This window comes from Colletotrichum graminicola (assembly GCF_000149035.1).
Source record: "Colletotrichum graminicola M1.001 genomic scaffold supercont1.9, whole genome shotgun sequence".
NCBI classification, from domain to species: Eukaryota; Fungi; Ascomycota; class Sordariomycetes; order Glomerellales; family Glomerellaceae; genus Colletotrichum; species Colletotrichum graminicola.
Window position 1 is genome coordinate 924,177 of NW_007361013.1, and position 26,772 is coordinate 950,948.

Genomic DNA, 26,772 nt, shown 5'->3' on the forward strand with positions numbered 1-26,772 from the left:
AAATACAACACAATACATTGGTCTTGTTGAAGTTCGGGTCTCTTGTGAACCGTCTTTAGCTTGCTTCCTTATCCCAGTCTACTTCAGGGACCCGACCTTTCAGCTCTGGTGAAAAGGAGGAGCTTGAAGCACAAACAGTCCAGGGCGGGACTCGAAATTTGGCTTCAACGCACTGAAAGTTCAAAGTTTTGTGCACTAATGACTCTACATAATGCCACGTGCTGCTCGTTATTATTGTGCAGCTTGTTTTTAAAACGTATTTGCTGCCTTCTCGTAGCCTTTGTTTACAAGACCAAGATGAGGGAGCAACTGTTTCTGAACCGTTCCGTAGGCGTTCCTCACGAGGACTCTTGTTGCATTGTTATACTGCTTCCGTCCCGAGTTCGTGTTCCTGGTCGCCTTCTCATGGATTATGCCAAATCTCGCAGCGGAGAAAATAGAGATACTGGATTTCTTGAGCTGCGGCTACTTGCTTGGTGTGTGTGCCAAGAGTGCTAATATGCGCCGAGTAAGGTGGTTCATACGGTGCAAGTGTTGCCCGAGGTACCGGGTCGGCCCCACATTCGATCGGCGCCGTAGCTCGACTCAAAATTTTGGGAGATTTCCCATTTGCACCTGCAATCGGATGCTTCACCAATCGTCATTGACTCGACACCTCTCCCTCCTCGACACCACCCACCCTCCTCGAGCTCGGAGACAGCTTCGACGATCGTCAGAAATTCGGGATCGCGAGAACACCGAACCTCAATCGCCTTGACGAACACCTCCTTCGCCCTCCCAACCTTCCCAGACCCCCCTCCGGCCGAATATCGCAACTCCCGCAAGACCACCAACAAATTAAATTAAGAAAAATGACCGAGTCAACACAACAACCCGCGGGATCTTCCCCGGCCCTTCCGCAGACCCCTCCCCTCATCCATAACGCCGCCATCGCGGCCTCGGTACTCTGCCCGCTCATCATGTTGATGCCTCCGCGGCGGCGCGACTGGCGCTTCTACATGCTTGCGACGGGCTTCACGGCCTCAATGAACCAGCTCATCTACGACTGGACGGGCCAGTCCGTCTACCAGGGCGTGCAGTCGCGCTTCGCGCGCATGTTCCCCACGGCACTGCCCGAGCAGGCCCAGCGCACCAAGCAGCTCCTCCGCGAGGAGCGCATGCGCCGCGAGGGGCTGACGGAGGAGCAGATGCGCGCCATCGAGTACAAGAAGCGCAACCTCGCGCAGCGGCTGTGGTACGGCGAAGAGCCCGAGGACTGGGACGCCAAGAGGGGCGCCGAGCACGCCAAGGCGCTGGCAGAGGGCAAGGGGTTGGGTGACCTGATCGTTGAGCAGGTCGCCGAGGTCTGGAGCAGCGCGAAGAAGGACGAGAGCAAGAGGGAGGGCGGGGACGATAACGATGATGAGAAGAAGGCGTGAGGGATTGGGGGACCGAGTGCCGCAGGGTGACGTCGTGTAGGATTATCAAAACAGGAGATCGAAGCCTGGCTATCACCAGCGCCTGTGGCGGTTGGAACGCAGTCACACTTGGCGTTCGGGAAGAGAGAGAGAGAGAGAGAGAGGCCGAGAGGTATGTCTGGTTTGTTGACCATCTCCCCTAGGCATTGTACATTACTGTTTCATCGAGCATTGTAAACATACAAAGCAACCATCATTCGGCGATTTGGACGGAATTAAACGACGTATGTTTTCTTTCGCTACGAGATGCTAAGTGCTTCTGCTCGATATGTACTTTTTGAGTGTTTCATCCCCCCACCGTTACATTACCCGCTAGACGCCAACATGCAGTATTTTATCTTTCACTTTGTATTTTCCACCCTACTCCACGCTTTCGTGCCCATTACTCCTCACAACGCCTGATTTCTTCCGGATGTCGGCGGGCTGTCGAGCCGCAGTTCGGCCAGCTTCGCCCCTAGCTGCCTTCCTGCCGGGCTCTCAGGGCGTTTTTGAGTTTCTGCTTCTTTATCTGCTTCTGCTTCTCGTAATTGTTGGTGCTGTGTCCTTTAAGAAGCTTACCCTTTGCATTGGACCGAGCCGAATGTTTCTTAGCCACCTTCTTGGCCGCGCGCGCCTCGGCCCTCTCATCGAATTGTGCCGTCCACGCCGACAGGAGGGCTTCCACCTCGGCCTGGCGGTCGTCCGAGTCGACCGCGATGCCGAGCTCCTTCTTGATAGCCACCCGCCGATTCTCAATCTGCATCAACCGCCGCCGCGCCGCGCGGTTGAGGCCCTGGTGTTGCGAGTCGGCCCCACTGACCGAGCTGGGTGCGTTCGATGTGGTGTAGCCCGTCATGGATGTGCTTTTGGCCTCAAACTTGGTGGGTTTTACGTCGATCACGAAGGGACACGGCTCGGCGTCGGTCGTGGGTGCCGCGGCCGAAGAGGTGGGCTCGCTGAGGGTCTCTGTCTCTGCTGCTGAAGCTTCTGGGACATTTTCTTCAGGCTTCTCGTCCGTCTCCTCGATATTGCCCGCCTTCTTGGGGGTCTTCTTCTCCGTCTTCTTTCTTCTTGACTTTTTCTCCTGGCTGTTCTTTGTGGGTGACGCAGGTTCGGATTCAGGGTTCGGTGTGCTAGCAAGCGAGGGGATATGTGAGAACCCTTGCGCTGCGAGTTCCTCGCGTCTCTGTTTCCTACGCGCAGCGCGTTCGGCTCGTGCAGCGCCCGCTGCCTCTCTCTTCTCAGCCGGGGTTGGGGGGACGTCTACATCCATGGCGTCGGTTGACTTCACAACATTAGCCTGCTTTTGGTGGGGTTAGAATGGCGGGCAGTTTAGAGACTCGGGAAGTCAAGCGAACCGTAGGTGCATTGAGCTTGGCGCCGCCATCCTCCATATCGGAGCCGGATTCAGCTTCGGAAGTCTTCCTGCCCATTGCTCTAAAGACGTGTGTGAGCTGTGTCGTCTGTGAACAGTGAACAATTTAGTCACGCGACGGAGAAAGAAATTCTGTCATACGACCGTTGGCTAGGTACCTTATTAAAGCTTCCCCAAGCGAGGAAAAAAAAAAAAAAGGTCTGTCTTCGACCAGGGGTCCTCTAATCTTATCTCCACGTGACACAAATCCCGTTATAAACGGCCGACACGTTAGCGGAGCGGTGGTATGGGCAACGGCGCACGGACGAGAGACTCCTACCAAGCACAAACCCCCGGCTTCTTCGGTATGTCACGGCGTGTACCTAGTCTCTCGTGTGGTGGTGATGACACACACCCACTACATACCAGCAGCTTGTGAGTGGCTGGCTGCCGAGCCACCAGTTGTCGTCAGTGCCCCTGGCCTGCCCGCACCCATCGGTGAGAGCTGAGCTGGGTGGCCAGTTTTAGGTCTCGCTGTTGGTTTGTGCCATCCATCCCTGATGCTTCGTCTGTTAGACTCAAAGTAAGTTGTTTTTGGAAATATGAAAAGGCACCGCGAGAAATTGACCAGGTAGGGTCACCCAGAGGCAGACTGCGATGCGATGAACCCACCCTTTCGGATACGAGATATCCGTACTTGGTTCAATATCGCGGGTGCCGCAAATTCCACATTCCAGTCCTTGGATTCCATCGACAAGGTACACTGCAGCAAACATGCGAAATACGCAGAATCATCATGCTATGAAGTGGCTCGAAGAACGGGCGATGGGACGTTGAAGGTTGTCTGTGGCATAGACAGTTTCATATCGAACAGCGGCATAGCGAGTGATGGGATGATAAAATGGAACGAACACCTGGGTGTTGTTGCTCACGCAACGCCTTAAAATCGCCGTTCAAGGGTCATGACTCCCCTGAGGGCATGGTACCAGTAGACTGCAGGCGCTGCATGGATCGGCAGCCAGTCGAAAGCCTGCACACTGCACTAGGTAGGGCGTATAACATTTCATCATACATGGTTGCTTCTCTGAGGTAGCTGAGAAGGATTGTCATTTGCTGTTCTTGTTTGTGATCAGGATTTGGAGTCGCTGACAGTTGGCAATCCTACGTGGATCTGCTGATGAAGCGAGACAAGCTGCCGTTTGCCAGGCGTGCCGGGTCCGCAAAGGAAACATTCAGATACCTACCTACCTTGGTGTGCTAGGTAGGTAGGTAGGTGGGAAGCAATACTGGCCAACGGAAGGCGGCAGCAGCGGAGGATGAGGCGGCTGAGAGGAAAACTACGTATACTATATACTATGTACATAGTACACATACCTAGGTATCTAGGCAGAGCAGCTCCTGTGAAAAGGTAGTGAGTGTGCAAAAGTGCAGCAGGCGCCACACCGGCTCGGCAGGCTGGTTACCCAAGTCTCTGAAACTTGCGTGTCCTACATTTCCAAACATAGCACGGCTGGAGAAGCAGAGTTGTTGGCTAGCACAAAAGGGCTGCAGCAGGAAAGAACCGTGTGTGGGTGCTTCCTTCTGACCTCTGGGAAGGCCATGTGTGATCAACGCTACTGCTTTCGTCGCCCTCGAGAAGACTCAGTGGAGGAGGCTGACAATGCTGACACAGCCCCAAAGCCGGGACTACTGCAAGCCTACTGCACCCTGCTTGGCTTAGGCTCTCCCGTTTGGTGGTTGCGCCCTTGTGCATGTTGCTCGTTCCCGTCATTGGCACCCACATCTCCACCCATTCATAAGCCTCGAGTCTGTGAGGGGCGGGCAGTGTTTGAGGTTCCAAATGGCTCGTACCGTGTACCGTAGTACCTACGTGATGTGTGCTCGTTGCTCCAACCACCGACTAGTCACTTTGGGCTCTCACTTGGCGGCCTAGGCAAGAAGAGTGCAAGTACCTTTCCCATCCAAATACGGAGTACAAGACGGGGAACGCCTGTGTTCATAAGCAGGGTCGATTTGAAACAAATAAGTCTTCTCGCATCCCCCCCTTCACGGTGTTGGAACGTGCCGTTCTTTCTACTAGATTCATCCCTCGACCGACATACCATTGTCGCACCTGACATACTCCCTTCACTCGTTCTTCTATAATTCCTGGTTGCCACCAGTCATCAGGCAGACGAACATTGTGCGCCTCGACACTCAGCATCGCCCGTCTTTTCCTCACTGGGACGGCCATCCGAAGTGGTGTAGGTAGCTTGGATTGTGCACAGGCATATCTAGTCCGCTAGTCCATCATCGACCTCGCCTACCCGCACTGCAATCGCCTTGCGACATCACACGCAGTCCGTTCAGACAGCGCACCATCGACCTGGTAAAAAGGACGGTTGGAGCGAGAGGTCGGCTAGTCGAAGTAATTTGCTTAGTCCGGCCCACGGATACCTCGCTCATCGGCGTCCACCAATCCACTACTCACCTCACTCCCACTCTCACACAGCCGTCGATCGACCTGGATTCGGCTCGTCGAACAAATACCCACGACCCCCCAACCACACACTCACACCTCTTATCAACCTCCCGCTGTCACATTTCTCCGCGTTTTATCTCATTCCGGTACCTGAGCCATTTCCCAACTCGCACTAGTCTGATTCGCTTCACCTCACTCCAGTCCGACCCAGTTCGACCAAGCCTGGCTCTTCAAGCGAAATTCGACCCCGAGAAGAAAAGAAAGGGGACAACAAGGTCAACCCACATTGCCGCTCCCCGGCCTGATCTAATCCCATTTCCTTTCGTGATTGGCATCCCAATACCCACCACATCATGGCTTCCAACGATTACTACCACGGCAGCAAACCGCCATCAGGAGCAACTCCCTCTCCTGCTCCCTACTACGCCGGCGCATACAACAACAACAACAACATTCCTTCCACCAGCTCCACCCCTGCGCCTCCCTACAGCTCGATACCGAACGCGCCCGGTGCCAGCCAACCGCCACCGCGCCAAAACACCATATCCCCCTTCGAAACCGTCTTCGACGATCACGTTTACCCAGTAGACTCAACACAGGACGGGTTCCGGCACAACAGCCACAGCCAGAGCCCCCAGAGTCTAAGCAATATGAATACCGCCTACACTGGCCACGGCCAAACGCCGTACAGCATGCACGATATTGATCAGTCAAAACCTTATACGCAGCAGGACACCGGTTACTACGGCCACTCTTCCGTTTCTCCCGATTCCAGCAGACCGAATGTGGCAGACGATATTCCTCTGCAGAGCCGACAGCCGACGCAGCCGCACAAGGACGTTGAAATGAACGACAACGATCACGTCTACGACGCACCGCAGGGATCTCGACGCTCCAAGAGCCAGCGCGGCAAGAAGAAGGTCGGCTTTGGTCAACTGGGCATGTTTGGCGCCGACAGGAAGGGTATCCCGTGGGTGGTTTACTTTTTCACCCTGGTTCAGATTGCAGTCTTCATCGGTGAGATTGTCAAGAATGGTAAGGAGACAAAAAAACAAAATCAAGACTGTAGAATTGCATGCTGACTTGCCCCAGCTCAACTGACGGGCTCGCCGATCATGACGAAGCCCTCTTTCAACCCCATGATCGGACCCTCGACGTACGTGATGATCAACATGGGCGCTCGATATGTTGCCTGCATGCACAATGTCAAGGGTATCCAAGATCTTGGCCAGCCCATTACCTGGCCTTGCCCGAATTCGACGTCGAACGATGCCAGCAACCCTTCGAATCATTGCGGCTTAGGGGACTTGTGCGGTTTTGGTGGCGTGCCCGAGCCTACCTACACCGACATCAACCAGTCGCCGGAGCCCAACCAGTGGTTCCGCTTCATCACGCCTATTTTCTTGCACGCAGGTCTCATTCACATTGGGTTCAACTTGCTTCTGCAAATGACAATAGGGAAAGAGATGGAGGTAGCCATCGGCTCGATTCGGTTCTTCTTGGTATATTTGAGCGCCGGTATCTTTGGCAACGTCATGGGAGCGAACTATGCCGGCGTCATGGCCGCATCGACAGGTGCATCAGGCGCGCTCTTTGGTGTCATCGCTCTTACTCTGCTCGACCTCTTGTACTCGTGGAAAGACCGGCGCAGCCCTGTCAAGGATCTGATGTTCATAATGTTGGACGTCGTCATATCCTTTGTGCTGGGACTCCTGCCAGGTCTGGACAACTTCGCCCATATCGGTGGTTTCTTGATGGGCCTAGCGCTTGGCGTCTGCGTTCTGCATTCTCCCAACTCCCTGAGACGGAGAATGGGAGCCGAAGACCCGTCCTACGCATCAATGCAACTCAATCCTAATCAAGGCCCGCCCCCGTTCTTGAAGAACCCAGTTGGGTTCTTCAAGGGGCGGAAGCCACTTTGGTGGGCTTGGTGGCTGGTCAGAGCCGGCTTTTTGCTGACCGTCATCATCGTCTTCATTGTCTTGCTCAACAACTTCTACATCTACCATAACACTTGCAGCTGGTGCAAGTACCTCAGTTGCATTGTAAGTGTCACCGGATCAATTCTTAGCGGCAGTCTGCTAACCCAAGAATAGCCTGTCAACAATTGGTGCGAGCTTGACAACTTCAAGATCACGAGATCTTGAGGGGTTGATGCCATTAGAAAATCGACCGCACTTATAATGCATCGGGTCACATTTTTTGACAAGGGGGTCTTATGGTTTGCATTGCTCAGCGACGGCGTCTGGTTCAAGATGGGTATTTTATGAAAGGGAGTGTGTCTACCCGCCTATTCCAAACAAGAGAAGAACTGCCTCGAACGATCCATATTGTATTGTACACAAAACGGCAAGGAGGGTAGCATCAGGCTTGTACTTGATGACAGCCAACAGACTATTTGCCTTGGTGACAGCAGATCATTGCCACGTCCGTGTTGATGCGGCGCTGCCTTGGCTGCACCACAGATCATTCGACTGGCTGAACGAAGTTACGTATGCAAAACTCGGCTGGTCCTAATAGGATTTAAATAAGCATAGCATTTCCCCAACGCAGTTTCGCTTTTATTCTCTTAGCTATGCGAATATGAACCAACCGCTACGTCAGGGCCCTCGGACTCTGTTCGAAGGGCCCTTCACCCGAGACCTTTAAGGTCGCTCAACCGCGCCAAAGCATGTGTTTCATCAGTGTAGATGACGTCTTCGTCCAGTCCAAGCCTTCTGTCAATAATCCCTTGATTATCTCTTATAAGCATGGCTTGCTGAGCGGTCCTGACCGGCCGCCGTTGATGCCTCCTAAGAATGGATATCTGAGGAAGGGCCAAATAGCATATTATTTGTTGTCCCCACTATGTGCAGCTATGAAACAGTGCTAACTGATGGGAATGTCCTAGTCCTAGTCCTAGGCCTGCATATCAAATCCTGCAGTTGGTAACACTCCCTTGGGAAAACAAGAATTGGCGAGCTGCATGTTGTAAAGTCACAACGCTCACAAAGAAAAACTTTTTGCTGCATCATCATCGCCGTCGTCGTTTTCGTGGGTTTTTCTCTAGCCTCCATAGACAACTGACGTAATTTGATGATCCAACACGTGCATGTATGTGTGTGTATTTCTCTATTGCCCTAGAGGCAGGCAGCTATGTTGCAAAACGAGATTCGTTTAATTTAACATCATGTAATGAGCATCAACGATGACCACCATCTCATAAAATTCTTGATAGTCTCAAGGCCAATATTGTGCTCTCTGCTGCCGACCTGCTTCAAACCGTAGACCTAACGGCGGTGGTGCACGGTTGAAGGTGGGGAAAAGGTCGCGTTCTTCCTCCCTTAGTCATCACGCGCCGCGCGCCCTGCTCCCATTAATTAGTAAGTGTGCATCTTTCACGTCACGTCGAGCTGCGGCGCGTCGCGAAATCCACCTTAATTGATTTGCACAGGTCCCCTCTCGGTAGCAACAACCCAACAACCCTCCCCGACCTACTTTATTTACTATGTGTCCTGGCTGATAACCTCTGTCCAAATTCACAGCAAACGTCGCCATACACCCACAATGGCCACAGTTCTACCCCAGAAGCGGGTGCTTGGAGAAACACCAAGTACCCGTCGCAACATCCCGTCGACGCCGTCATCCCTCAAGAAGCGCAAAGTCGAGAGCTTCTCATCCTCGCCCGCACACCACTTCGGCTCCCAGAGGGACGCCAAGGGTCTCCCGGGCTCTAGTCAACCAAAGAGCGCCTTCGAATCCGAAGTCCTTGAGAAACTGAGCCAGGATATTGCCGACCGCAAGCAGAACAATACCGAGAAGGACCAGGCATGGGAGCGGCCTCCTCTCGTGGACTTCGACCCAGCAAGAGACAATCTCATCTTCCAGCAGATCGAGGCCGAAGAAGGCAGTCTACATGGTGGCCGTGCTACAGTAAAGCTATTCGGTGTCACTGAGAAAGGCCACTCGGTGATGCTGCATGTCACCGACTTCAAGCATTACCTGTACGTTGCCGCCCCGGTGGCTTTTCGGCCTGAAGACTGCAATGCCTTCAAAGCCTACCTCGAATCACAAGTGGCGCAGCACCAACCATGCATCCACTCAGTTGCCTTCCTCATGAGGGAAAATATCTACGGTTTCCAAGGAAATGTCAAGAGCCCTTACTTGAAGATCACGGTCATGGACCCCAAGTTCATCAGCAGGGTTAGGACAACGATCGAGTCGGGTAATGCCAACTGGAAGGGAATGTGGAAGGGCATGGATGGTGGCGTCATGACGTTTGACAACATTCAATATGTCCTTCGTTTCATGGTAGACTGCAAGGTATGATCCCCCCTCCTTCCTCATCCCATGTTTGATCAACGAAGCTGACCTTTCCTCGATCAGATTTTCGGCATGTCCTGGGTTGAAGCTCCCGCGTCGAAGTATCAAGTTCTGCCCCAGTCACAGCGACAATCGAATTGCCAAATAGAAGCCGAAATTAGCCATCTCGACTTGATTGCTCATAAGCCAGTGGGAGAGTGGTCTAAGATGGCCCCCCTAAGAATCATGTCCTTCGATATCGAATGCGCCGGACGCAAGGGTATTTTCCCCGAGGCAACACACGACCCCGTCATTCAGATTGCAAACGTTGTAACAAGATACGGAGAAAAAAAGCCGTTCGTGCGGAACGTGTTCTGCCTGGATACCACCAGCCCTATCGTGGCCACGCAGATCCTGGACTTCGAAAAGGAGGAGAAAATGCTCAGCGAGTGGCAGAAGTTCCTTATCAAGGTTGACCCAGACATCCTCATCGGGTACAATATTGCCAATTTCGATTTCCCCTACCTTCTCGATAGAGCGAAACACCTAAAGGTTCCGGGCTTCGAGTACTGGTCTCGTATTCCGAGCATGCCCTCCAGAGCCAAGGAGACGAACTTCTCCAGCAAGCAGATGGGTAACCGCGACAGCAAAGCCACAAACACCAACGGACGCCTCCAGCTGGACTTGCTGCAGCTTGTTCAACGCGACTACCACCTTCGCAGTTACACACTCAACTCCGTGTGCTCGCAATTCTTGGGAGAACAGAAGGAAGACGTCCACCACACAATGATTACAGAGTTGTTCAACGGAACCCCTGAATCACGTCGACGCCTCGCGCTGTATTGTTTGAAGGATGCCTACCTCCCACAGCGGTTAATGGATAAACTGTCTTGTCTCGAAAACTACACGGAAATGGCCAGAGTCACTGGTATCCCCTTCAATTTTCTGCTATCCAGAGGTCAGCAAGTCAAGTTTATCAGCCAGCTGTTCCGTAAAGCTCTTGAGCAGAAGCTCGTCATCCCCAATATGAGATCTGAGGGCACCGACGAACAGTACGAAGGTGCCACGGTCATTGAGCCGACTCGAGGATACTACGACGTACCCATTGCAACCCTCGATTTCGCCTCTCTATATCCCAGTATCATGCAGGCCCACAACCTTTGCTATACGACATTGGTCAACAAGAAGGCGATTGAGAAATTCCAGCTGAAGAAGGACGACGACTATATTGTCACACCGAACGGCGACACCTTTGTTACCACTAAGCAGCGCAAGGGTCTCTTGGCCCAGATTCTCGAAGAACTGTTGACAGCCAGAAAACAGGCCAAGCGCGAGCTCGCCATGGAAACAGATCCTTTCAAGAAGGCCGTGCTCAACGGTCGACAGCTGGCTTTGAAGATCAGTGCAAACTCCGTTTACGGACTCACGGGTGCCACAACGGGGAAGCTGCCTTGTCTTGAGATCGCCAGTAGCACAACAAGTTTCGGCCGTCAGATGATTATGAAAACAAAGGAAGAGGTGGAGAAGAAGTACTGCATCGCCAATGGGTACTCCCACGACGCGCAGGTCATCTACGGCGACACTGACTCCGTCATGGTTAAGTTTGGTACAAAAGACCTTCCCGAGGCGATGAAGTTCGGCGAAGAAGCCGCAGCCTACGTGTCTTCCAAGTTTGTCAAGCCCATCAAGTTGGAATTTGAGAAAGTGTACTACCCGTACCTTCTCATCAACAAGAAGCGATATGCCGGTCTGTACTGGACCAAGCCGGAGAAGTACGACAAGATGGATACGAAGGGTATCGAGACGGTGCGACGAGACAACTGTCTTCTTGTGCAGACTGTCATTGAAAAAGTGCTTCGCATGATCCTGATCGACCAAGATGTCCAGGGTGCCCAAGAGTAAGTTGGAGACCTCCCTTAGGCACCAATGACGCGTACACTGACACTCTCTAGTTACGTCAAAGACACCATCGCAGACCTATTGCAGAACAAGGTGGATATGTCGAAGCTCGTCATCACAAAGGCACTTACCAAAGACGACTACGCCGCCAAACAAGCTCACGTGGAACTTGCTCAGAGAATGAAGAAGCGCGACGCTGGTTCGGCACCAGGTCTTGGTGACCGAGTGGCGTACGTGATGATCAAGGGCGCGGCAGGCTCCAAGAACTACGAAAAGTCGGAGGATCCCATCTACGTCCTCGAGAACAACGTTCCGATCGACACAAAATATTACCTCGACAACCAGCTTGCAAAGCCCCTGGGCAGGATCTTCGAGCCCATTTTGGGTGAGACCAAGGCGAACTCTCTCCTGACAGGAGCTCACACACGGACGATTGCCGTGTCGGCGCCGACAGTCGGAGGCCTGATGAAGTTCGCAAAGAAGACGCAGACATGCATGGGATGCAAGAAACCGCTCAGGGGCAAGGAAGAGAGCGAGGGGGCTGTGTGCTCGGATTGCGCGCCCCGGGTCGGCGAACTGTACAAGAAGACACTGGACAAGGTATCGGACCTCGAGGTACGGTTCGGACGGCTCTGGACGCAGTGCCAGCGATGCCAGGGCAGCATGCACTGCGAGGTGATTTGCAGCAGCAAGGACTGTCCCATCTTCTACATGCGCATGAAGGCGAAGAAGGATTTGGAAGACGCAGGAAAGGAGCTGACGAGGTTCGACTTTGACCAGGCGGCGATCTGGTAAGGCACATGCCAAGACAGGGGGATGGCATGGAGGAGGCTTTCCACGACGCCAAGCTTTTTCTTACCCTGAGCCGCAGGTGCAGCAGCAGTGGTGCGGAGGTCTGCGCAGAGAGTCGCATGCACGTCATTTTGGAATAGGCGTTTATCGGCGTTGACTACTTTACAAGGCCTTTGAGAGGCCAATGGAGACTCACTCGGGTGGGCAGACAGGGCGAGGAAAATGGGAACCAGAAACCTTGCTGAGAGGAGAAAACACGGATGCAAATACGAGACTCGAGGAGTACTATTGTCCATAAACTTGGGAAGAATCGGGAGGGTGGGAAATTGGGACGAGTGTCTGTGTTCTGTATGTAGTGTGAAATGGCCGTAGTACGAGGGGGAACAGGAGAGGAGAAACGAGCCTAGTCTGCGGCATAATTTCCACAGAAGAAAAAGATGATGATGAAGATTTTTTATTTTTTATTTTTGCCCCCCTCACTTTGGATCACTGTCAGCAGAACGCGCGTGTGTGTCTGTATGTGTGTGTGTCCCCTCAATGGACAAGTTCCGTTGCGAGAACCGGAGGACAACGCGCCTTGGACGAGAGGAGTTCTGGTTGTGTACGAGAATTGGGTAACAAAAGCCTTGACGGATCGGCATTGGCGGCGGCGGCAGGGGACGAGTGATTAAGGTAGACGACGACCAAGAAGAACCGCCAAACGTTGTCGTCGTCATTGTCTTCATCGTGGTTGGCCGCTGCCGGCTTCGGGGGTTCCCTTTCGTTTCTCGACACGAGACCCCTTTTTCTTAGTCCATTGTATTACTTCCTCCCGGTGTTTGGGGGGGGGGGGGTTAGCAAGGCTCCTTCCTCCTAGACCGTGTTACCCCGAGGGCTCTTGACTGTGCCTCGCCTCAGCCGCAACGCGACCTTGCAACACGCCTTTCTCTGGTCAAAATGGTTCCGGGATATTGGATGCTACACTACTGCCTCATCAAGCTCGCGCCAGGGCACAAATGATCCACAATCGAAACCATACATACAGCGGCAGGGCTCAGAATCGAGGCATGCGGGCACGCATCGCAACCGTCACTTGTCTCTGGTAACTGAGCAAAGGCTGTCATGCTTCGTATTATCCACGGCGGGAATCCGTTACGTACGTGCCAGGAGCTCAGGTACTGGGAGATCTCGGGTCGTCGTCTCCCCCATAAAGCCGACTCACCAAGAAGACGGTTGTCTTCCTCGGCCGTTGCTTCAAGCGCCCCCCCCCCCCCCCACTCTGTAACGGAGGGTCGAATGGTCGTCTCCGTCGCGTGGGTTGCCGTGCTCCACAGTTCACGCGATGTAGAACACAGTAAACGCCGCAAAGGAACTAAGCAACCTGATTCCGAGAGTATGGGGGCCACTCCCGTCGTGGAACGCTGCGGGATGGAGAGATGGGGCCCCGGAGTACTATTGGAGGAAAGAAACCCCTCTATGGGAAGGGGGGGGGGGGGGAACCTCACTGGTATGGTCGACTGGGGTGGTCGGGAGTTCAGAGTTGAGGTGCGATGTCGGCGGGAGAGGGTTTGAAGGCTGCAGTCACATTCTGCCTGTCGGATTTTCGACTCGTCGACAACGGCAATTCCGCGTCGACTGCGGCAGTGCTGCTCTTCACTTCCGATAGCGGAAGCGCGACCTGGGGCGCCGAAAAACGGCGCGCCTTTGCCAACCTATCCTGTCATAGCCAAAGGACCAAGGCTTTCCTACCCAGTCGCATCGGGCCCGTCGCATCAACAGGACTTACGAGTTGTGATGAGCAATTGACATGTGTCCAACCTGTCGCAAGTCTCCTCGCCTCCTCAGAGTCTCTTATCTGACCCATGCAAGACATGACGGCGCGGCGTCATGGGCAGCAATGCAGCACCTCGCTCATCAAGGCATTCTTTGCGCGCATCGATCTAGCGGCATCTGCCCCTAGCGCTGCAAAGTTACCTTGCGATCGCCAAAAAAAAAAAAAAAAAAAAAAAAAAAAAAAAAAAAGGGCTCAGATACACCAAATTTTGTGTCTTGATTGCGGCGACCAATGACAGGTCGTCGATAGGCAGCTGAGGTACGGCTTGCACACGACGCGGGACGTACTGATGTCGGCTCTTGTGCGAGTGGCACGCCAAAGCATGCAAGCCGATCTGCAAATGACATCGAGATGCGACGGGGGTGACGGGATGCCCTTTCGATTATCGAGACAGGTGGGGGCAAGACACTGGACTCATAGCGTCCAGGCGGAAACATGTGCCAGCGGGATCTCGAAACGAAGGCAAGATGCCCAAAGGCCGCCGCAGGCCATGGCAATCGTTGGGATGACGCCCAATGATTCCGGTTCCGACTAAAGACCCTTGAATGTGTGTCCGGACCATCCCTGGCCCCTGCGGTCTCCTGGTTCCGCCTCAGCATGGCAAGCCAAGCTGGGGTCGCCGCCTCCGGAATCGCTCGAGCGATGTACGGCTGGGGCAACCTCTTACCTCTTTGGATAATTCACAGCCGCCGAGCAAATCAGAAAGCTGCATAAAGGGACCTGCATCCCTGTCACATGGCGTGGAAACCCGTGCCCGGTCCCAGCACTCTGTTCAGCCTAGACTCGTTGAATATTTTTTTACGTCAACCGCGTGGGTTCGCCCCGAGCTGTTTTGTGATGGGTAGGACAAATGGCCGGTCTGTCACCGAATGAACGCCTAGTAAGATTGAGATGCAGGCGAGGGAGAATGGCCTATCTCCGCGCTCCCCCCACGGCCGAGCCGGACATGTCATTGCTCGCGCGCTAGTCCCTGGTCCTCGCTGCATCTGAGATCAACACCTCGGGGGTTCCCGAAGCTTGGAAGAGTCGACAACTATGGCGGCGGGATGCCGCTGGACACTTCGCGGCCGGCAACCTGTGAGCTCTTACTTCATTCGATTTGGCTCTGGATCCTGGTCGACGGGTCTCCCAGCTGTGTATATAATCTTGCGGGCGTACCCTCCCCCCACGGTCTGGTTGATTTGGAACCTCATCAGCTTCTCTGTTTCTCTCTCCCTCTCTCCCCTCCCCGCTACCGACGAACTCTCACATACCTCTCGGGAACGTCAGTTCAATTTTGAATCGCCACATTCATCCTTGACCAGCCGCCAAAATGTCTAACCTTCCCACCGAGCCCGAGTTCGAGCAGGCCTACAACGGTATGTCGCCATGTCAAGACTTGCGTGCTGCCTCAGACGAGACTGACAAAGATGAACAGAGCTGGTCAGCACCCTCGAGAACAGCTCCCTCTTCACGCAGTACCCCGAGTACAGGACCGCCCTCGAGGTCGTCTCCATTCCCGAGCGTGTCATCCAGTTCCGCGTTGTCTGGGAGGACGACAATGGCAAGCTTCAGGTCAACCGCGGTTACAGAGTCCAGTTCAACTCGGCCCTGGGTCCCTACAAGGGAGGCTTGAGGTTCCACCCTACTGTGAACTTGTCCGTCCTCAAGTTCCTTGGTTTCGAGCAGATCTTCAAGAATGCTCTGACCGGCCGTAAGGTCCCCCGACAAAACCCAAAGTAGTAGCACTTCGCTGATTTGAGTATAGTCAACATGGGCGGTGGCAAGGGTGGCTCCGACTTTGACCCCAAGGGCAAGAGCGATTCCGAGATCCGTCGCTTCTGCGTTGCCTTCATGCGCCAGCTCAGCAAGCACATTGGCGCTGACACCGACGTCCCCGCCGGTGATATCGGTGTTTCCGGCCGCGAGATCGGCTGGCTCTTTGGCACCTACCGCCAGGAGCGCAACAAGTTCGAGGGTGTCCTCACCGGCAAGGGCCTCTCCTGGGGTGGCAGCTTGATCCGCCCCGAGGCTACTGGTTACGGCGTCGTCTACTACGTTGAGCAGATGCTCAAGTATGCCGGTAAGGGCACTTTCGCCGGCAAGAGGGTGGCCATCTCGGGATCCGGCAACGTCGCACAGTACGCCGCGCTTAAGTGCATCGAGCTCGGCGCTACCGTCGTCTCCCTGTCGGATTCGCAGGGCTGTCTCGTCGCCGAGGGCGACGCTGCCTTCACCCCTGAGCAGATCGAGAACATCGCCAACCTCAAGGTCCAGCGCAAGTCTCTGACTGAGTTTGACCACAAGGGCTCCTTCATGTACATCAAGGGTGCCCGCCCCTGGACCCACGTCGGCAAGGTCGACATCGCTCTTCCGTCCGCGACCCAGAATGAGGTTTCCAAGGAGGAGGCTGAGGCCCTCGTCGCTGCCGGCGTCATTGCCGTCGCCGAGGGTTCCAACATGGGCTGCACCCAAGAGGCCATTGACGTTTTCGAAGCCCACCGCAAGGAAAAAGGCGCCGAAGCCGTCTGGTACGCCCCGGGCAAGGCCGCCAACTGCGGTGGTGTTGCCGTCTCTGGCCTCGAGATGGCCCAGAACAGCCAGCGCCTGAGCTGGACCCGCGAGGAGGTTGACCAGAAGCTCAAGGACATCATGACTGCCGCTTTCGAGAACGGTCTCAACACTGCCAAGGCCTACGTCAAGGGTGGCGAGGGCGAGCTTCCCAGCTTGGTCGCCGGTAGCAACATCGCCGGCTTCGTCAAGGTTGCCCGTGCCATGCACGACCAGGGTGACTGGTGGAACTAGGCGTGTACCGTCGGCAAAGTGGCAGAGATGGGCGCGAAAAGAGGGTGCGGATAAAGGCGACGGACTGACATGGCGATGAATTTGGGGCTTTTTGTTATACCATGAAAATGTACTTCGGAGCTGGCGTTGGTGGCAGGGATACCTGAGATACTTCTATACCAATCAATTTGTTTTCCAAGCATGCTGGTCAGCTAACTAAATCATGGTATGTTGCATCGGCTCTTGGTGTGTCCTAGTGGTTCTTCTCCCGGGTTGAAATGCTGAAGAAAGAATGCGCAGGAGCCGGATCCTGCGAGGGACGCCCACCGTCAAAGGGATGGCGCTAATTGTTGTGGGTGTGAAGACAAAGTGCTAACGATAGATTGCTCCCAGGCTGCTGTTGGCCGGCGATATATCGACAGCAACAGTAAGGCATGGCTGACGACGGGGGTTGGTCACAGGAGCCAGCCAGCTTGGCATGTTTCCGCACTCGTATTGAGAGACCGCAGCCCGGTAGTGCGGGAACGACCAACAAGCACGATTTGCGGTACAACCTGGTGGGTAGCAACGGTCGGGTAAGCTTGCGGTATGACGAGGAAGCGATTCGACGAAGACGATGATAGCACCTGTGAAGCAGCCACCCGGTCCGCATGTGATATCACAACGACTGGCGAATCGACGTCGTTGTTCGCGACTCGGTCTGACCGTTCAGACAAACGCTCAATGGCTAGCTCCAAGTTGAGTCTACTGGGGTCCATTCCCCTGTCCTCGGCTCGCGTGGGGTGTTATTGACAAGGCGTGGGCTGTGCTGCATACGCCGGCTCCGTAGCGCTGAGCTGACATTGGTCAGATGGAGGTACAGCTCTGCCAGTAATTATCGTTGGTGGCTTCATGGTATCCAAAGAGAGTTTGTGCGACGGCTTGAAAGAGGACAGTCCGGGGATTATGTATGCCGTAGAACGACTCGACGATAACGCTGATTCGGCCTCGGAATGGACCCAAGGCGGCACAGCATCTGGGTCCCGTTTTATTTAACATCACGTCACTAAAATTGCGTGTATCAAGGGGTGGAAACGGCGGATGGCGGCGCTCCTGACGGACGATGTAACGGGATGGAGTCAGTAGACAAGGCGCATCGTAAGGTGCTATGTCCTCGACACATGACCGAGTTCTGTGGCACCGAGGCATGGGTAGGTAGATGTGGACCGAATAGATCATCGATGGTTCTAATTAGTTGAGTTGATTGCTGCTGCGTTTCGCGGTCAATTGTCCTCCTGACGGATGGTGGCTGCTTGGCTGTTGTTGGCTTCCGCCGTTCGATCTTGGTCCGCTTCCTTGCCAAGATTACCACCGTTCGGTGAAGACGCTATTGTCTGCGTAAGTGGTTGCAGGGCATTGGCGTGAAGCTAATGGGCTGACCCCTGCAGGAAGCCCGATGTAGCGAACGTGCGTCGGGGGCAGACAGACAGGACAGGTACCTCAGCCCTATGTCCAGGGAGGAGGATAAAGGCTGACCTGTGCGCAGACAGACGGACGACGACATTGGACGATGTCGTTGTATTCGTACGGAGACGCGACCCCGGCGTGTGTGTGTCCCCATCGCACGATTGCTGACAATGGGCCGATTGGTGTCACGGATGTTGTCGGACCTGGGGGAAGGGGAAGGGGAGGTTAGAGAATGAATGTGACGAATCATGAAGCTAGGCCTGGGCGAGGGTTGCTGTGCAGTAACATGGCGCTGGATGATCGGTCAGACGCAGGCTCAGCCTGACGGTTGCCTTGAGACAGCGGGGACTGAGTTTGGTTTGTGTAGGTATAGGGTATACAAAGTACCTATTTAGAAGAAGGCATGGATGAAATTCAATTGGGGGGACCGCCGTGGCAGTAATTAGCGGCAGGCGCAGCATGCAACGACTACTGCAAGCTGTCAGCCGCCCAGCGCCCGTCGTCGCCCGTTCCGCAAAGGGCGGCCGGATGGCGCAGCCCCCAACTACGGGTCCGCGGTAAGGACCCGCAGCGTTGATCACTTAGGTAGTAGGTAGGTAGGTAGACAACACCGTCCTAGGTAAGCACATGGGAGTGTTTTGCAGCCAGGAGTCCTCATGGCTCTGGACATGGATCGAGATACAGTCAGACGAATGGCGAAAGCGGTGCGTTGAGTCTATGAAACCCCCGATTTGTCAGATTTACACACATCTTCATCCAACCAGATCTCTACTATGAGATCACCGTCCCGTTTCACTCAATTACTGCGGCCCGTGCCTGTTGCTCATCTCTCGGATGCTTAGGTAGGTACTATATTCCAAAGCTGCCTAGTTGCACACGAGATTCTGCAGTCCGCTATTCGTGGCTTTACGCAGACTGTTGGGTGATTGACTACGCAAGTCGTCGACAAATAGACTAGCCTAGTCCGCTCACTACCTAGGTAGGTAGATATCGGCTGCCATGTTGCCATTGGCACGCAGAAGGTGTCTGTCTCTACTTCCGTTCTGACTAAGCGCGGGCCGGCGCAGCTGTTGATGGGGGGGAATCAATCCTTCCGGCATTGGGAGAGACTCGGCTCGAGGGCAGGAGTGGGCAGCCATGGATGGCTAGGTATGCTATCTATGCCTTGCGATATCCATTTTACTCCAAGGGTTGCTTGCGGTTGCATTGCGCGCAGGGCCGCGAGGAGGTTTCCTGGTCCTGGGACTGACGCTCCGGTGTCAATTGTGGCTGCCTGGGGTCGATCAAGGGTTGAGATTAGGGTAAACCATGATGACATTCCCACTGGAATCGTCAGGGCGTGCAAGGATGTTCCAGGCAATCATATTCGGAACCGCGTGGTAGGTTTTTTTTATTCCGTACTTGGTAGTGAGGTGTCCACCTAGGTATCTGGGTACCTACCAAGTTTACCTATTCAGGTAGGTACCTGTAATGGTACCTAGGTACACCATGTGGGGTATATCTTTTGGGACGCTGCCACTACAGGACTAGTGGCAGATAACCGGGGGGCCGGGGTTCAGGGCCAAAATCCAAACGGCCAAGGCAGACTTTTGAGGCCTACAATTGGCCCATTTGCGCGATGCGATGGCTGACCTGAGAAAACCTATCTTGGCCATGTCTCTCGACCCGCATTGGTTTGTTTCTCCGTCTCACTCGCTCGCTCGCACACTGCTCGCAGCCATTCTGTTACGTAAGCCCACTATGGGCTACATAAAGCAGCCAGTACTCCACATCAGCAGATAGACAGTAAATCAACTACATACACACCACCATACCTTGACAATTGGTAGCACAACCAATTCAAAAGATCTAGGCCCACCATCACCAATTAGAGCCTACAGATAAACAGAAAAACAGAAAACTAGGCACATGCGCTACTTAGCATTTTTACTACTATTACTAACTTACCTAACGTTAACTAAGACTAACCTTATCCCTAACTACTACCTATACTTTACCCTTACTATCTATTTATAAACCCTTCCCTTATTTAAACTTAATTTATTTATCTTAGTTATATACTATAACTACCTCTTATATATTACTAATAGTATACCTCCTCTATATTAATAGATAAGCTTTATTAATAGACTATAAAACTCTTACGCTTTATAAAAGTTATAGATTTACCTATTATTACTAATAATAATAAGGCTATAGCCTAAAGGCTACTAAAGGCTATTTTAAATAATCTAGATTAACTTACTTATTTTAATAATAACTACCTTATAAAGTAGTTAGAGTTATGTAAGGGGTTAGCCTGGTTACCCTTTATAAGGCCATGTGTGGTGCATTTCAGGCACTTAGTGCCTAAACTAATTAATCTTTTGGTAATGCCAGAATAGTCTATTGACAGGCGTAGCACACCACCCATACCTTTACAATTATTCAGGCACTAAGTGGGTCTTCTGGCTGTTAACAGGGGCTAGGTTCAAATCCCGCCTGTTAAGACTCTCTTTAGTGTAGGCCTTAAGGGGCTAGAAGGTCATCAATCAGTAGATTAGTTAGCTAGGCATAAATAAGGGGCAGCTTACGTTAGGCTCAGAGGGACTAATATACAATAGGCAAGCCTAGCGCCAGCCGGAGGTCCCCCAGCTGTCACCAGGTGCCAGGCGCCCAGGGCCTTCAGGGTTAACATGACCTTATGCTCCAGCGCACAGTTACCAGCGCCAGTGCGTATACGTAGGCCTAAAGCGACTCAGGACGCGTCGCATTAGAAGGGGGGCAATTATAAGGGGTTAGCCTAGTTACCCTTTATAAGGCCATATGTGGTGCATTTCAGGCACTTAGTGCCTAAACTAATTAATCTTTTAGCAATACCAGAATAGTCTATTAACAGGCGTAGCACACCACCTATACCTTTACAAGTTAAAGAGAGCTTTTTTATATTTCCTTACTAAGTAGTAATAAGCGTCTTAGATATACCTAACTAGTAGTAACTAAGATATTACTATTACTACTAACCCCCTTATAGCACTAAATAAGCCTACTACTATATACCTTTTTACTAAACAGATTACTATAGTTATAGTAGGCTTAAGCAGATTAGACTTCTTAAAACTATTTACTTTTTATACCCTAAAAGATCTAACTACTTTAAGTAGTAACGCTTATATTAGTCTACTTAACCTTAATAAAAGTAAACTATAATAAGCTATTTTAATACTATCTTAGTTATTAATTATAGTAACTAACTACTAAAAGCCTAAAGAAATAGACGTTAAATAGGCTAGGTAAGATAAGTAGACTTATATTATAATAGTTAAACTATTCTTAATAAAAGAAAAATTACCTATTATAATAAAACCCCTTATAGTAGAAATAGTAGTAGCTATACTAAATATAGCTATAGCTAATTTATACTATAATATTAATAAGGATTTATATAGCTAATATAAAACTATTACTATAGATATAGTATAAATAATAGTAGATATACTTAAAGATAGATTAGTACCTATATAGTTACTAGCGCTAGTAATAAGAAATAATAAAATATTAAGTCCTTAGTATATAGGTATTTTTAATCCTAACGCCTAAGATTTAATATAGCTAGGTATAGTCTTTAATAGTAAGATAACTATATATATAGACATATTTACTTTTATAGATTAATTAAAAGACTTAGCTATTACTAAATCTAATAAATAAGTTTATAGTATATAGATATAATACCTATAAGGCCTTACCTTAGTTTAGTACTTATAGATTATTATATAAACTAACTATAACTTACTATATATAGTAATAATTAATACTATCTTATTTAAACTTATAAAACGCTTCTAGCTATACTATAGTAAAGCTATAAAATAATAAAAATAGGCGTCTTATAGTATTTATAATATATAACTATATAAAGATATTTTTATATATATCTAGACTATAGTTTATAATATAAAAGCGTATAGTATTATAAATATACTTAGTTAATTAAAAGCTATTTATAAATCCTTTAATAAGGCTATTAAGACTATTATTTCCTTACCTATATAAATAACTATATTAAATAATTTCCTTTAATAAGTTAAGGACTATAAATTAGCTATAACTATATTAGCTATAAAGCGTACTATATACTAAAATTAGTAATAAGCTTAATACTTAGGTAAGGTAGTATTAATACCCCTTATAAGATAATTTTTATATCTACTTTTACCTTTATATTAAACTACTACTAACTAGTAACATTAGCCTACTAGTAGTTATAATAGTAAATAAAATAATTTATAAAGACTACTATTAAGCCTATAGACGCCTTAAACACTAGCGTCTTAGACATAAGCGCCTTAGGCGTAGATATTATAGCAGACAGTAGGTTTCTAACTATAGTAAAATTAGCTAAATTAATTTACTAAGTTTCCTACTTTATACTAATTTAATAGGCCTCTATAGCCTTAAGGCTAAAATTACTATAACTACTAATAATAAACAGATAATATAGTTATACCTAAAAACAGACGTCTTAGATAGAACAGAAGACATTAACTACTAATTAACGCCTTAAGACAGCTATAAGCTATAGCTTACTATAGTAATAAGCTAGTAACTAAGGAGGAGTTAAGTACTTACTATAAGTTACTATTAGCAGCTAATAAATAAAGTAAGGTTAACCCTATAACCTATAATAACTATAACTAAACGATTTATAATAAAGTAAATACAGACTAAATTAAACTAAGTAATTTATACCTATTTATAAATAATATAAATAGTAGTAATATATAGTTTATAGCTACTTCTACCCCTTATTAACTACACCTAGCTACTAAACGTATATATAAATAGTATATAAAGACCTTCCTAAGTAATAACTAATTATATAAGTATATATAGAAATAGTATTATACTACTTATAGTAATATAAACATAAAAGACTACGCCTTTTATAGTAATATTAAGTCTATATTAGTATAACTAATAAGTATATTAAGTATACCTCTAGTTATAATTAAATCTAAGGTTAACTTAATAACCTAGATTAGCACTAGCTTTAGATTTAGGTTATAGTTATACCTCTACTACTAGATTACACCTAACCTATAGTAGTATACTACCTAGATAGACGTATATACTAATATAGGTTATTTAACTTCTCTTATTAATAAAATATTCTTATATAAACACTACCTAGCACTTAAAATCTATATATAGGTAGTTCTACTAAATATCTAAGGTATTAGTAATAAAGTCTACACTACTTAAGACTATATAGTTATAGATCTCTACTTTTAAGGGTAACATTAACTAGATAATTAACTAGTAATAGTATTATTTACTAAAGAAATAGCTATAGTAAATAACCTTATACCTAATATACTTATTAGTATAGACTACTTAGGACTAAAATAATTTAATATCTTTAATAGTAAAAGATATACTATTATTATATCCTATAACGTAAAAATCCTTATAGTAGTATAACGTAATAACACCTAATATTAAGCTAAGGTTATAGCCTAATAATAAGTTACTATACTACTATAGTCTTTAGTAACTATATTAATTATTTATCTTATACGTAATATATAACAGGACCTATTATTTAAGCTAACTAACTTATTAGTAGCTATATACATACTACTTATAAACATAAGCTTAGATTAGATTATAGTCTATAATAAAACTAATAAGCACTAGACTATTTAACGCTAGTAATTTCTAGGCTATTTAGTCTCTATTAACCTATTAATATAAGCTTATATAGTTAATAGTAAATAACATAAAGTAGCTATAAAGATAGCACTAAAAGAGCTATTATACCCTAAGTCTAGACTTATCTACACTACGCTAATCTAGTAATAAAAAGAGACAGTAACGCACTCTACTAGCGTTAAGATCTATAATAAGTAACTAGATACTAATAAGCTTTTATAGCTACTTAACTACTATAAATATATCTTTAAAAGTAATAGTTTTACTAATATACCTAAAGATTAATAAATATAAGTCTTTTTTAAACTAGACTAGTATAAGTTACTACTATATAAGTATAAAATCTATCTAGCTAGCTTAAGAGAAAAAAATATTATTAACTACACACTTAATAAGCTAGGTAAAGCAAATAAGATATACTAAATAGATAAGTAGGTACTAGCTATATATTTAGTGTTTATAGTCTAGTAATAATTAATAGATAAGGCTATATAATAAAAAAAAGAGGCTTAATAATAATTAACTATATCCTATATAAATAAGCTTTAACTAGTAATATCCTTTATAACTAAAACTTAGTCTAACCTATTTAAACCTACTAGTAATAATAAGTTAAAAAAAGGTTATATAGTTATAAATATTTAACTATTAAATAGTATAGTTATTATAGATATATACCTTATAAAAATATAAAATAAAATTATTAGTAAGTATACTAATATAATATATATTTTAATATTTAACGCTATAGCGTTTTACTACTAATAGAAAGTCTACCTAAGTTTATAATAGGTATTTACTATTATTACTTATAAAAGATAATTTACTTTTTAATATCTAGTTATAAGATTTAAAAACTATAACATATATATTTAACGTTAGATAAATATTATCCTTAAGGGCACTATTATAGACTTATACTATAATAATATTATAGTTACTTTACTAAAAGGCATTAATAATTATATTAATAACCTAGAATAAGTGTTTTAGAGGTTAACTAAAGTAAATATAGTATTAAGAGCTAATAAGTCTAATATTAAATTTCTAATAGTAATTATCCTAAGTAAAATAGTTAACTTATTTAGACTTAGTATACTAGACAAAAAGCTATAGGCTATTAGAGGAATTAAATTTCTTAAGACATTAAAGGCACTAGAGCACTTCCTTAGCCTTAGTAGTTTACTATATTACTATATTCTATAATATACTACTACTACCTAACTACTAAAAGAACATAAAGCGCTTTTAGTATATATATATTATAAGTAAGATTAAGATAAAAAGCCTACACTAGGTAAAATACTAAAAAAAGCCTATAATATATAAGTAAAATTAGTTAATATTATATTACTTACTATAAAAGAGATTAACGCCTTTAACTAATTAAAGATAGTAATAACTATATATATAGTACTAACTTTCTTTAACACTAAATAATAACTTTTTCTTAAATTTAATATATTAGTAGATAGTATAAGTATATAAGTCTTCTATATAAAAGAGACTACGCTTACTAACTAAGACTAAAAGTAATACCCTTTATATAACGCTATATAACCTATTATATTCTTATCTTAAATACTTAGTAACACTAAAAAACGCTACTAGTTAATAAAGCTTAAAGTTATAGGCTATATTTAGACTATTACTAAATACTACTACTAAATATAAAGCACTTAAGTTAAACTAGTAATTATTTTTATAGACTATAAGGCTATTATAGATATATAGTTATAATAAGTTAATAATATTACTAACTTAATAGCTTAAACTATAGTAAATAAAAAGCTTATTAAAGCTATAAAATATATTAGCTAGTTTAACCTTAAGATACTTTATAAGCTAAGAAAAAACTACTTAGTTCTAGACGCACTTAGCTAAATATAGGCAGATAATAAAACTAACCTAACTACACTAGGCACACTTAACTAACTCTTAAATAACTACCTAATAGACCTTATTTTTTATATAGTAAATAAGCTACTATAACTACTTACTACTATTAAGGCACTAATAGATATAGACAAACTAATTAGTAGTATAGTCTATATACACCCTAACTTCTAACAGAAGATTTAGAAGGGATATTAGGTAGATAGTATCTAGTAATATATTATTAACGTTTTATAATAAAATAATACACTTAAACCTTTAAATAAAGCTAATTTACCTTTCTATATAGATAACAGACTACTATAAAAAAATATAATAGTAATATTAATAAGCTTTATATTCTATAGTTATATTTTATAGACATTTTTTCTATAATATATAATAGTAACTACCTTAGCTATAGTAAGCTTTTAGAATATCTCTAGCTATTCTATATATATAATAAATTAAAAGAACTTTAATACTACTTTTTATATTATCTAATATATACTATCTACTAAATATAATAACATAAGGCGTATAGTAACCTTTAGCCTATACTACCTCTACTATACTTATATTACACTATCTTAATTAACTTTATAATAGTACTACTAATATCTATTAATAACTATAATTATACTATAATTATAGTTAATAAGCTATCTAAAGAAATACTATTTCTCCTAAGTAACTCTATATATATAGTAATAAAATAAGGTAATATCCTTATAAATACGCTTATATCTACTAACTAGGGATTTCTTAAGATTATCCTATTAGATAAAGATCCTAAGTTTTTATTATAAATATAGATATCTATCTAAAAAAACATAAGGACTACACTACTTTATATAACAGCTTATTATCTATAAACAGACAGTTAGATAAAACGCACTATTTAAACTATTAAGTTAGTATTTAGACACTACTTTTATAAACTTAATAGCCCTAAGTA

The 26,772-nt window shown here is 47.0% G+C and overlaps 5 protein-coding genes across 5 annotated transcripts; 4 read left to right on the forward strand and 1 right to left on the reverse strand.

The window, feature by feature from the left end:
- Positions 1–851: 851 nt before the first annotated feature.
- On the forward strand, positions 852–1,418 carry GLRG_03255 (uncharacterized protein; the record flags this gene model as incomplete). Its single annotated transcript, XM_008093940.1, has 1 exon — positions 852–1,418. The coding sequence occupies one exon, from the start codon at positions 852–854 to the stop codon at positions 1,416–1,418; it is 567 nt and encodes a 188-aa protein (XP_008092131.1).
- A 493-nt stretch (positions 1,419–1,911) lies between these two features.
- Positions 1,912–2,869, reverse strand: GLRG_03256 (uncharacterized protein; the record flags this gene model as incomplete). The annotated part of the gene is made up of 2 exons (XM_008093941.1): positions 1,912–2,739; positions 2,795–2,869. The coding sequence occupies 2 exons, from the start codon at positions 2,867–2,869 to the stop codon at positions 1,912–1,914; spliced, it is 903 nt and encodes a 300-aa protein (XP_008092132.1).
- A 2,735-nt stretch (positions 2,870–5,604) lies between these two features.
- On the forward strand, positions 5,605–7,398 carry GLRG_03257 (rhomboid family protein; the record flags this gene model as incomplete). Its single annotated transcript, XM_008093942.1, has 3 exons — positions 5,605–6,286; positions 6,344–7,296; positions 7,348–7,398. The coding sequence occupies 3 exons, from the start codon at positions 5,605–5,607 to the stop codon at positions 7,396–7,398; spliced, it is 1,686 nt and encodes a 561-aa protein (XP_008092133.1).
- Positions 7,399–8,797: 1,399 nt separating this feature from the next.
- Positions 8,798–12,226, forward strand: GLRG_03258 (DNA polymerase family B; the record flags this gene model as incomplete). The annotated part of the gene is made up of 3 exons (XM_008093943.1): positions 8,798–9,553; positions 9,617–11,430; positions 11,485–12,226. 3 exons carry the CDS (start codon positions 8,798–8,800, stop codon positions 12,224–12,226), a joined length of 3,312 nt encoding a protein of 1,103 aa, XP_008092134.1.
- Positions 12,227–15,348: 3,122 nt separating this feature from the next.
- Positions 15,349–16,820, forward strand: GLRG_03259 (glutamate/Leucine/Phenylalanine/Valine dehydrogenase; the record flags this gene model as incomplete). Its single annotated transcript, XM_008093944.1, has 3 exons — positions 15,349–15,394; positions 15,454–15,729; positions 15,784–16,820. The coding sequence occupies 3 exons, from the start codon at positions 15,349–15,351 to the stop codon at positions 16,818–16,820; spliced, it is 1,359 nt and encodes a 452-aa protein (XP_008092135.1).
- Between the last annotated feature and the right edge of the window lie 9,952 nt (positions 16,821–26,772).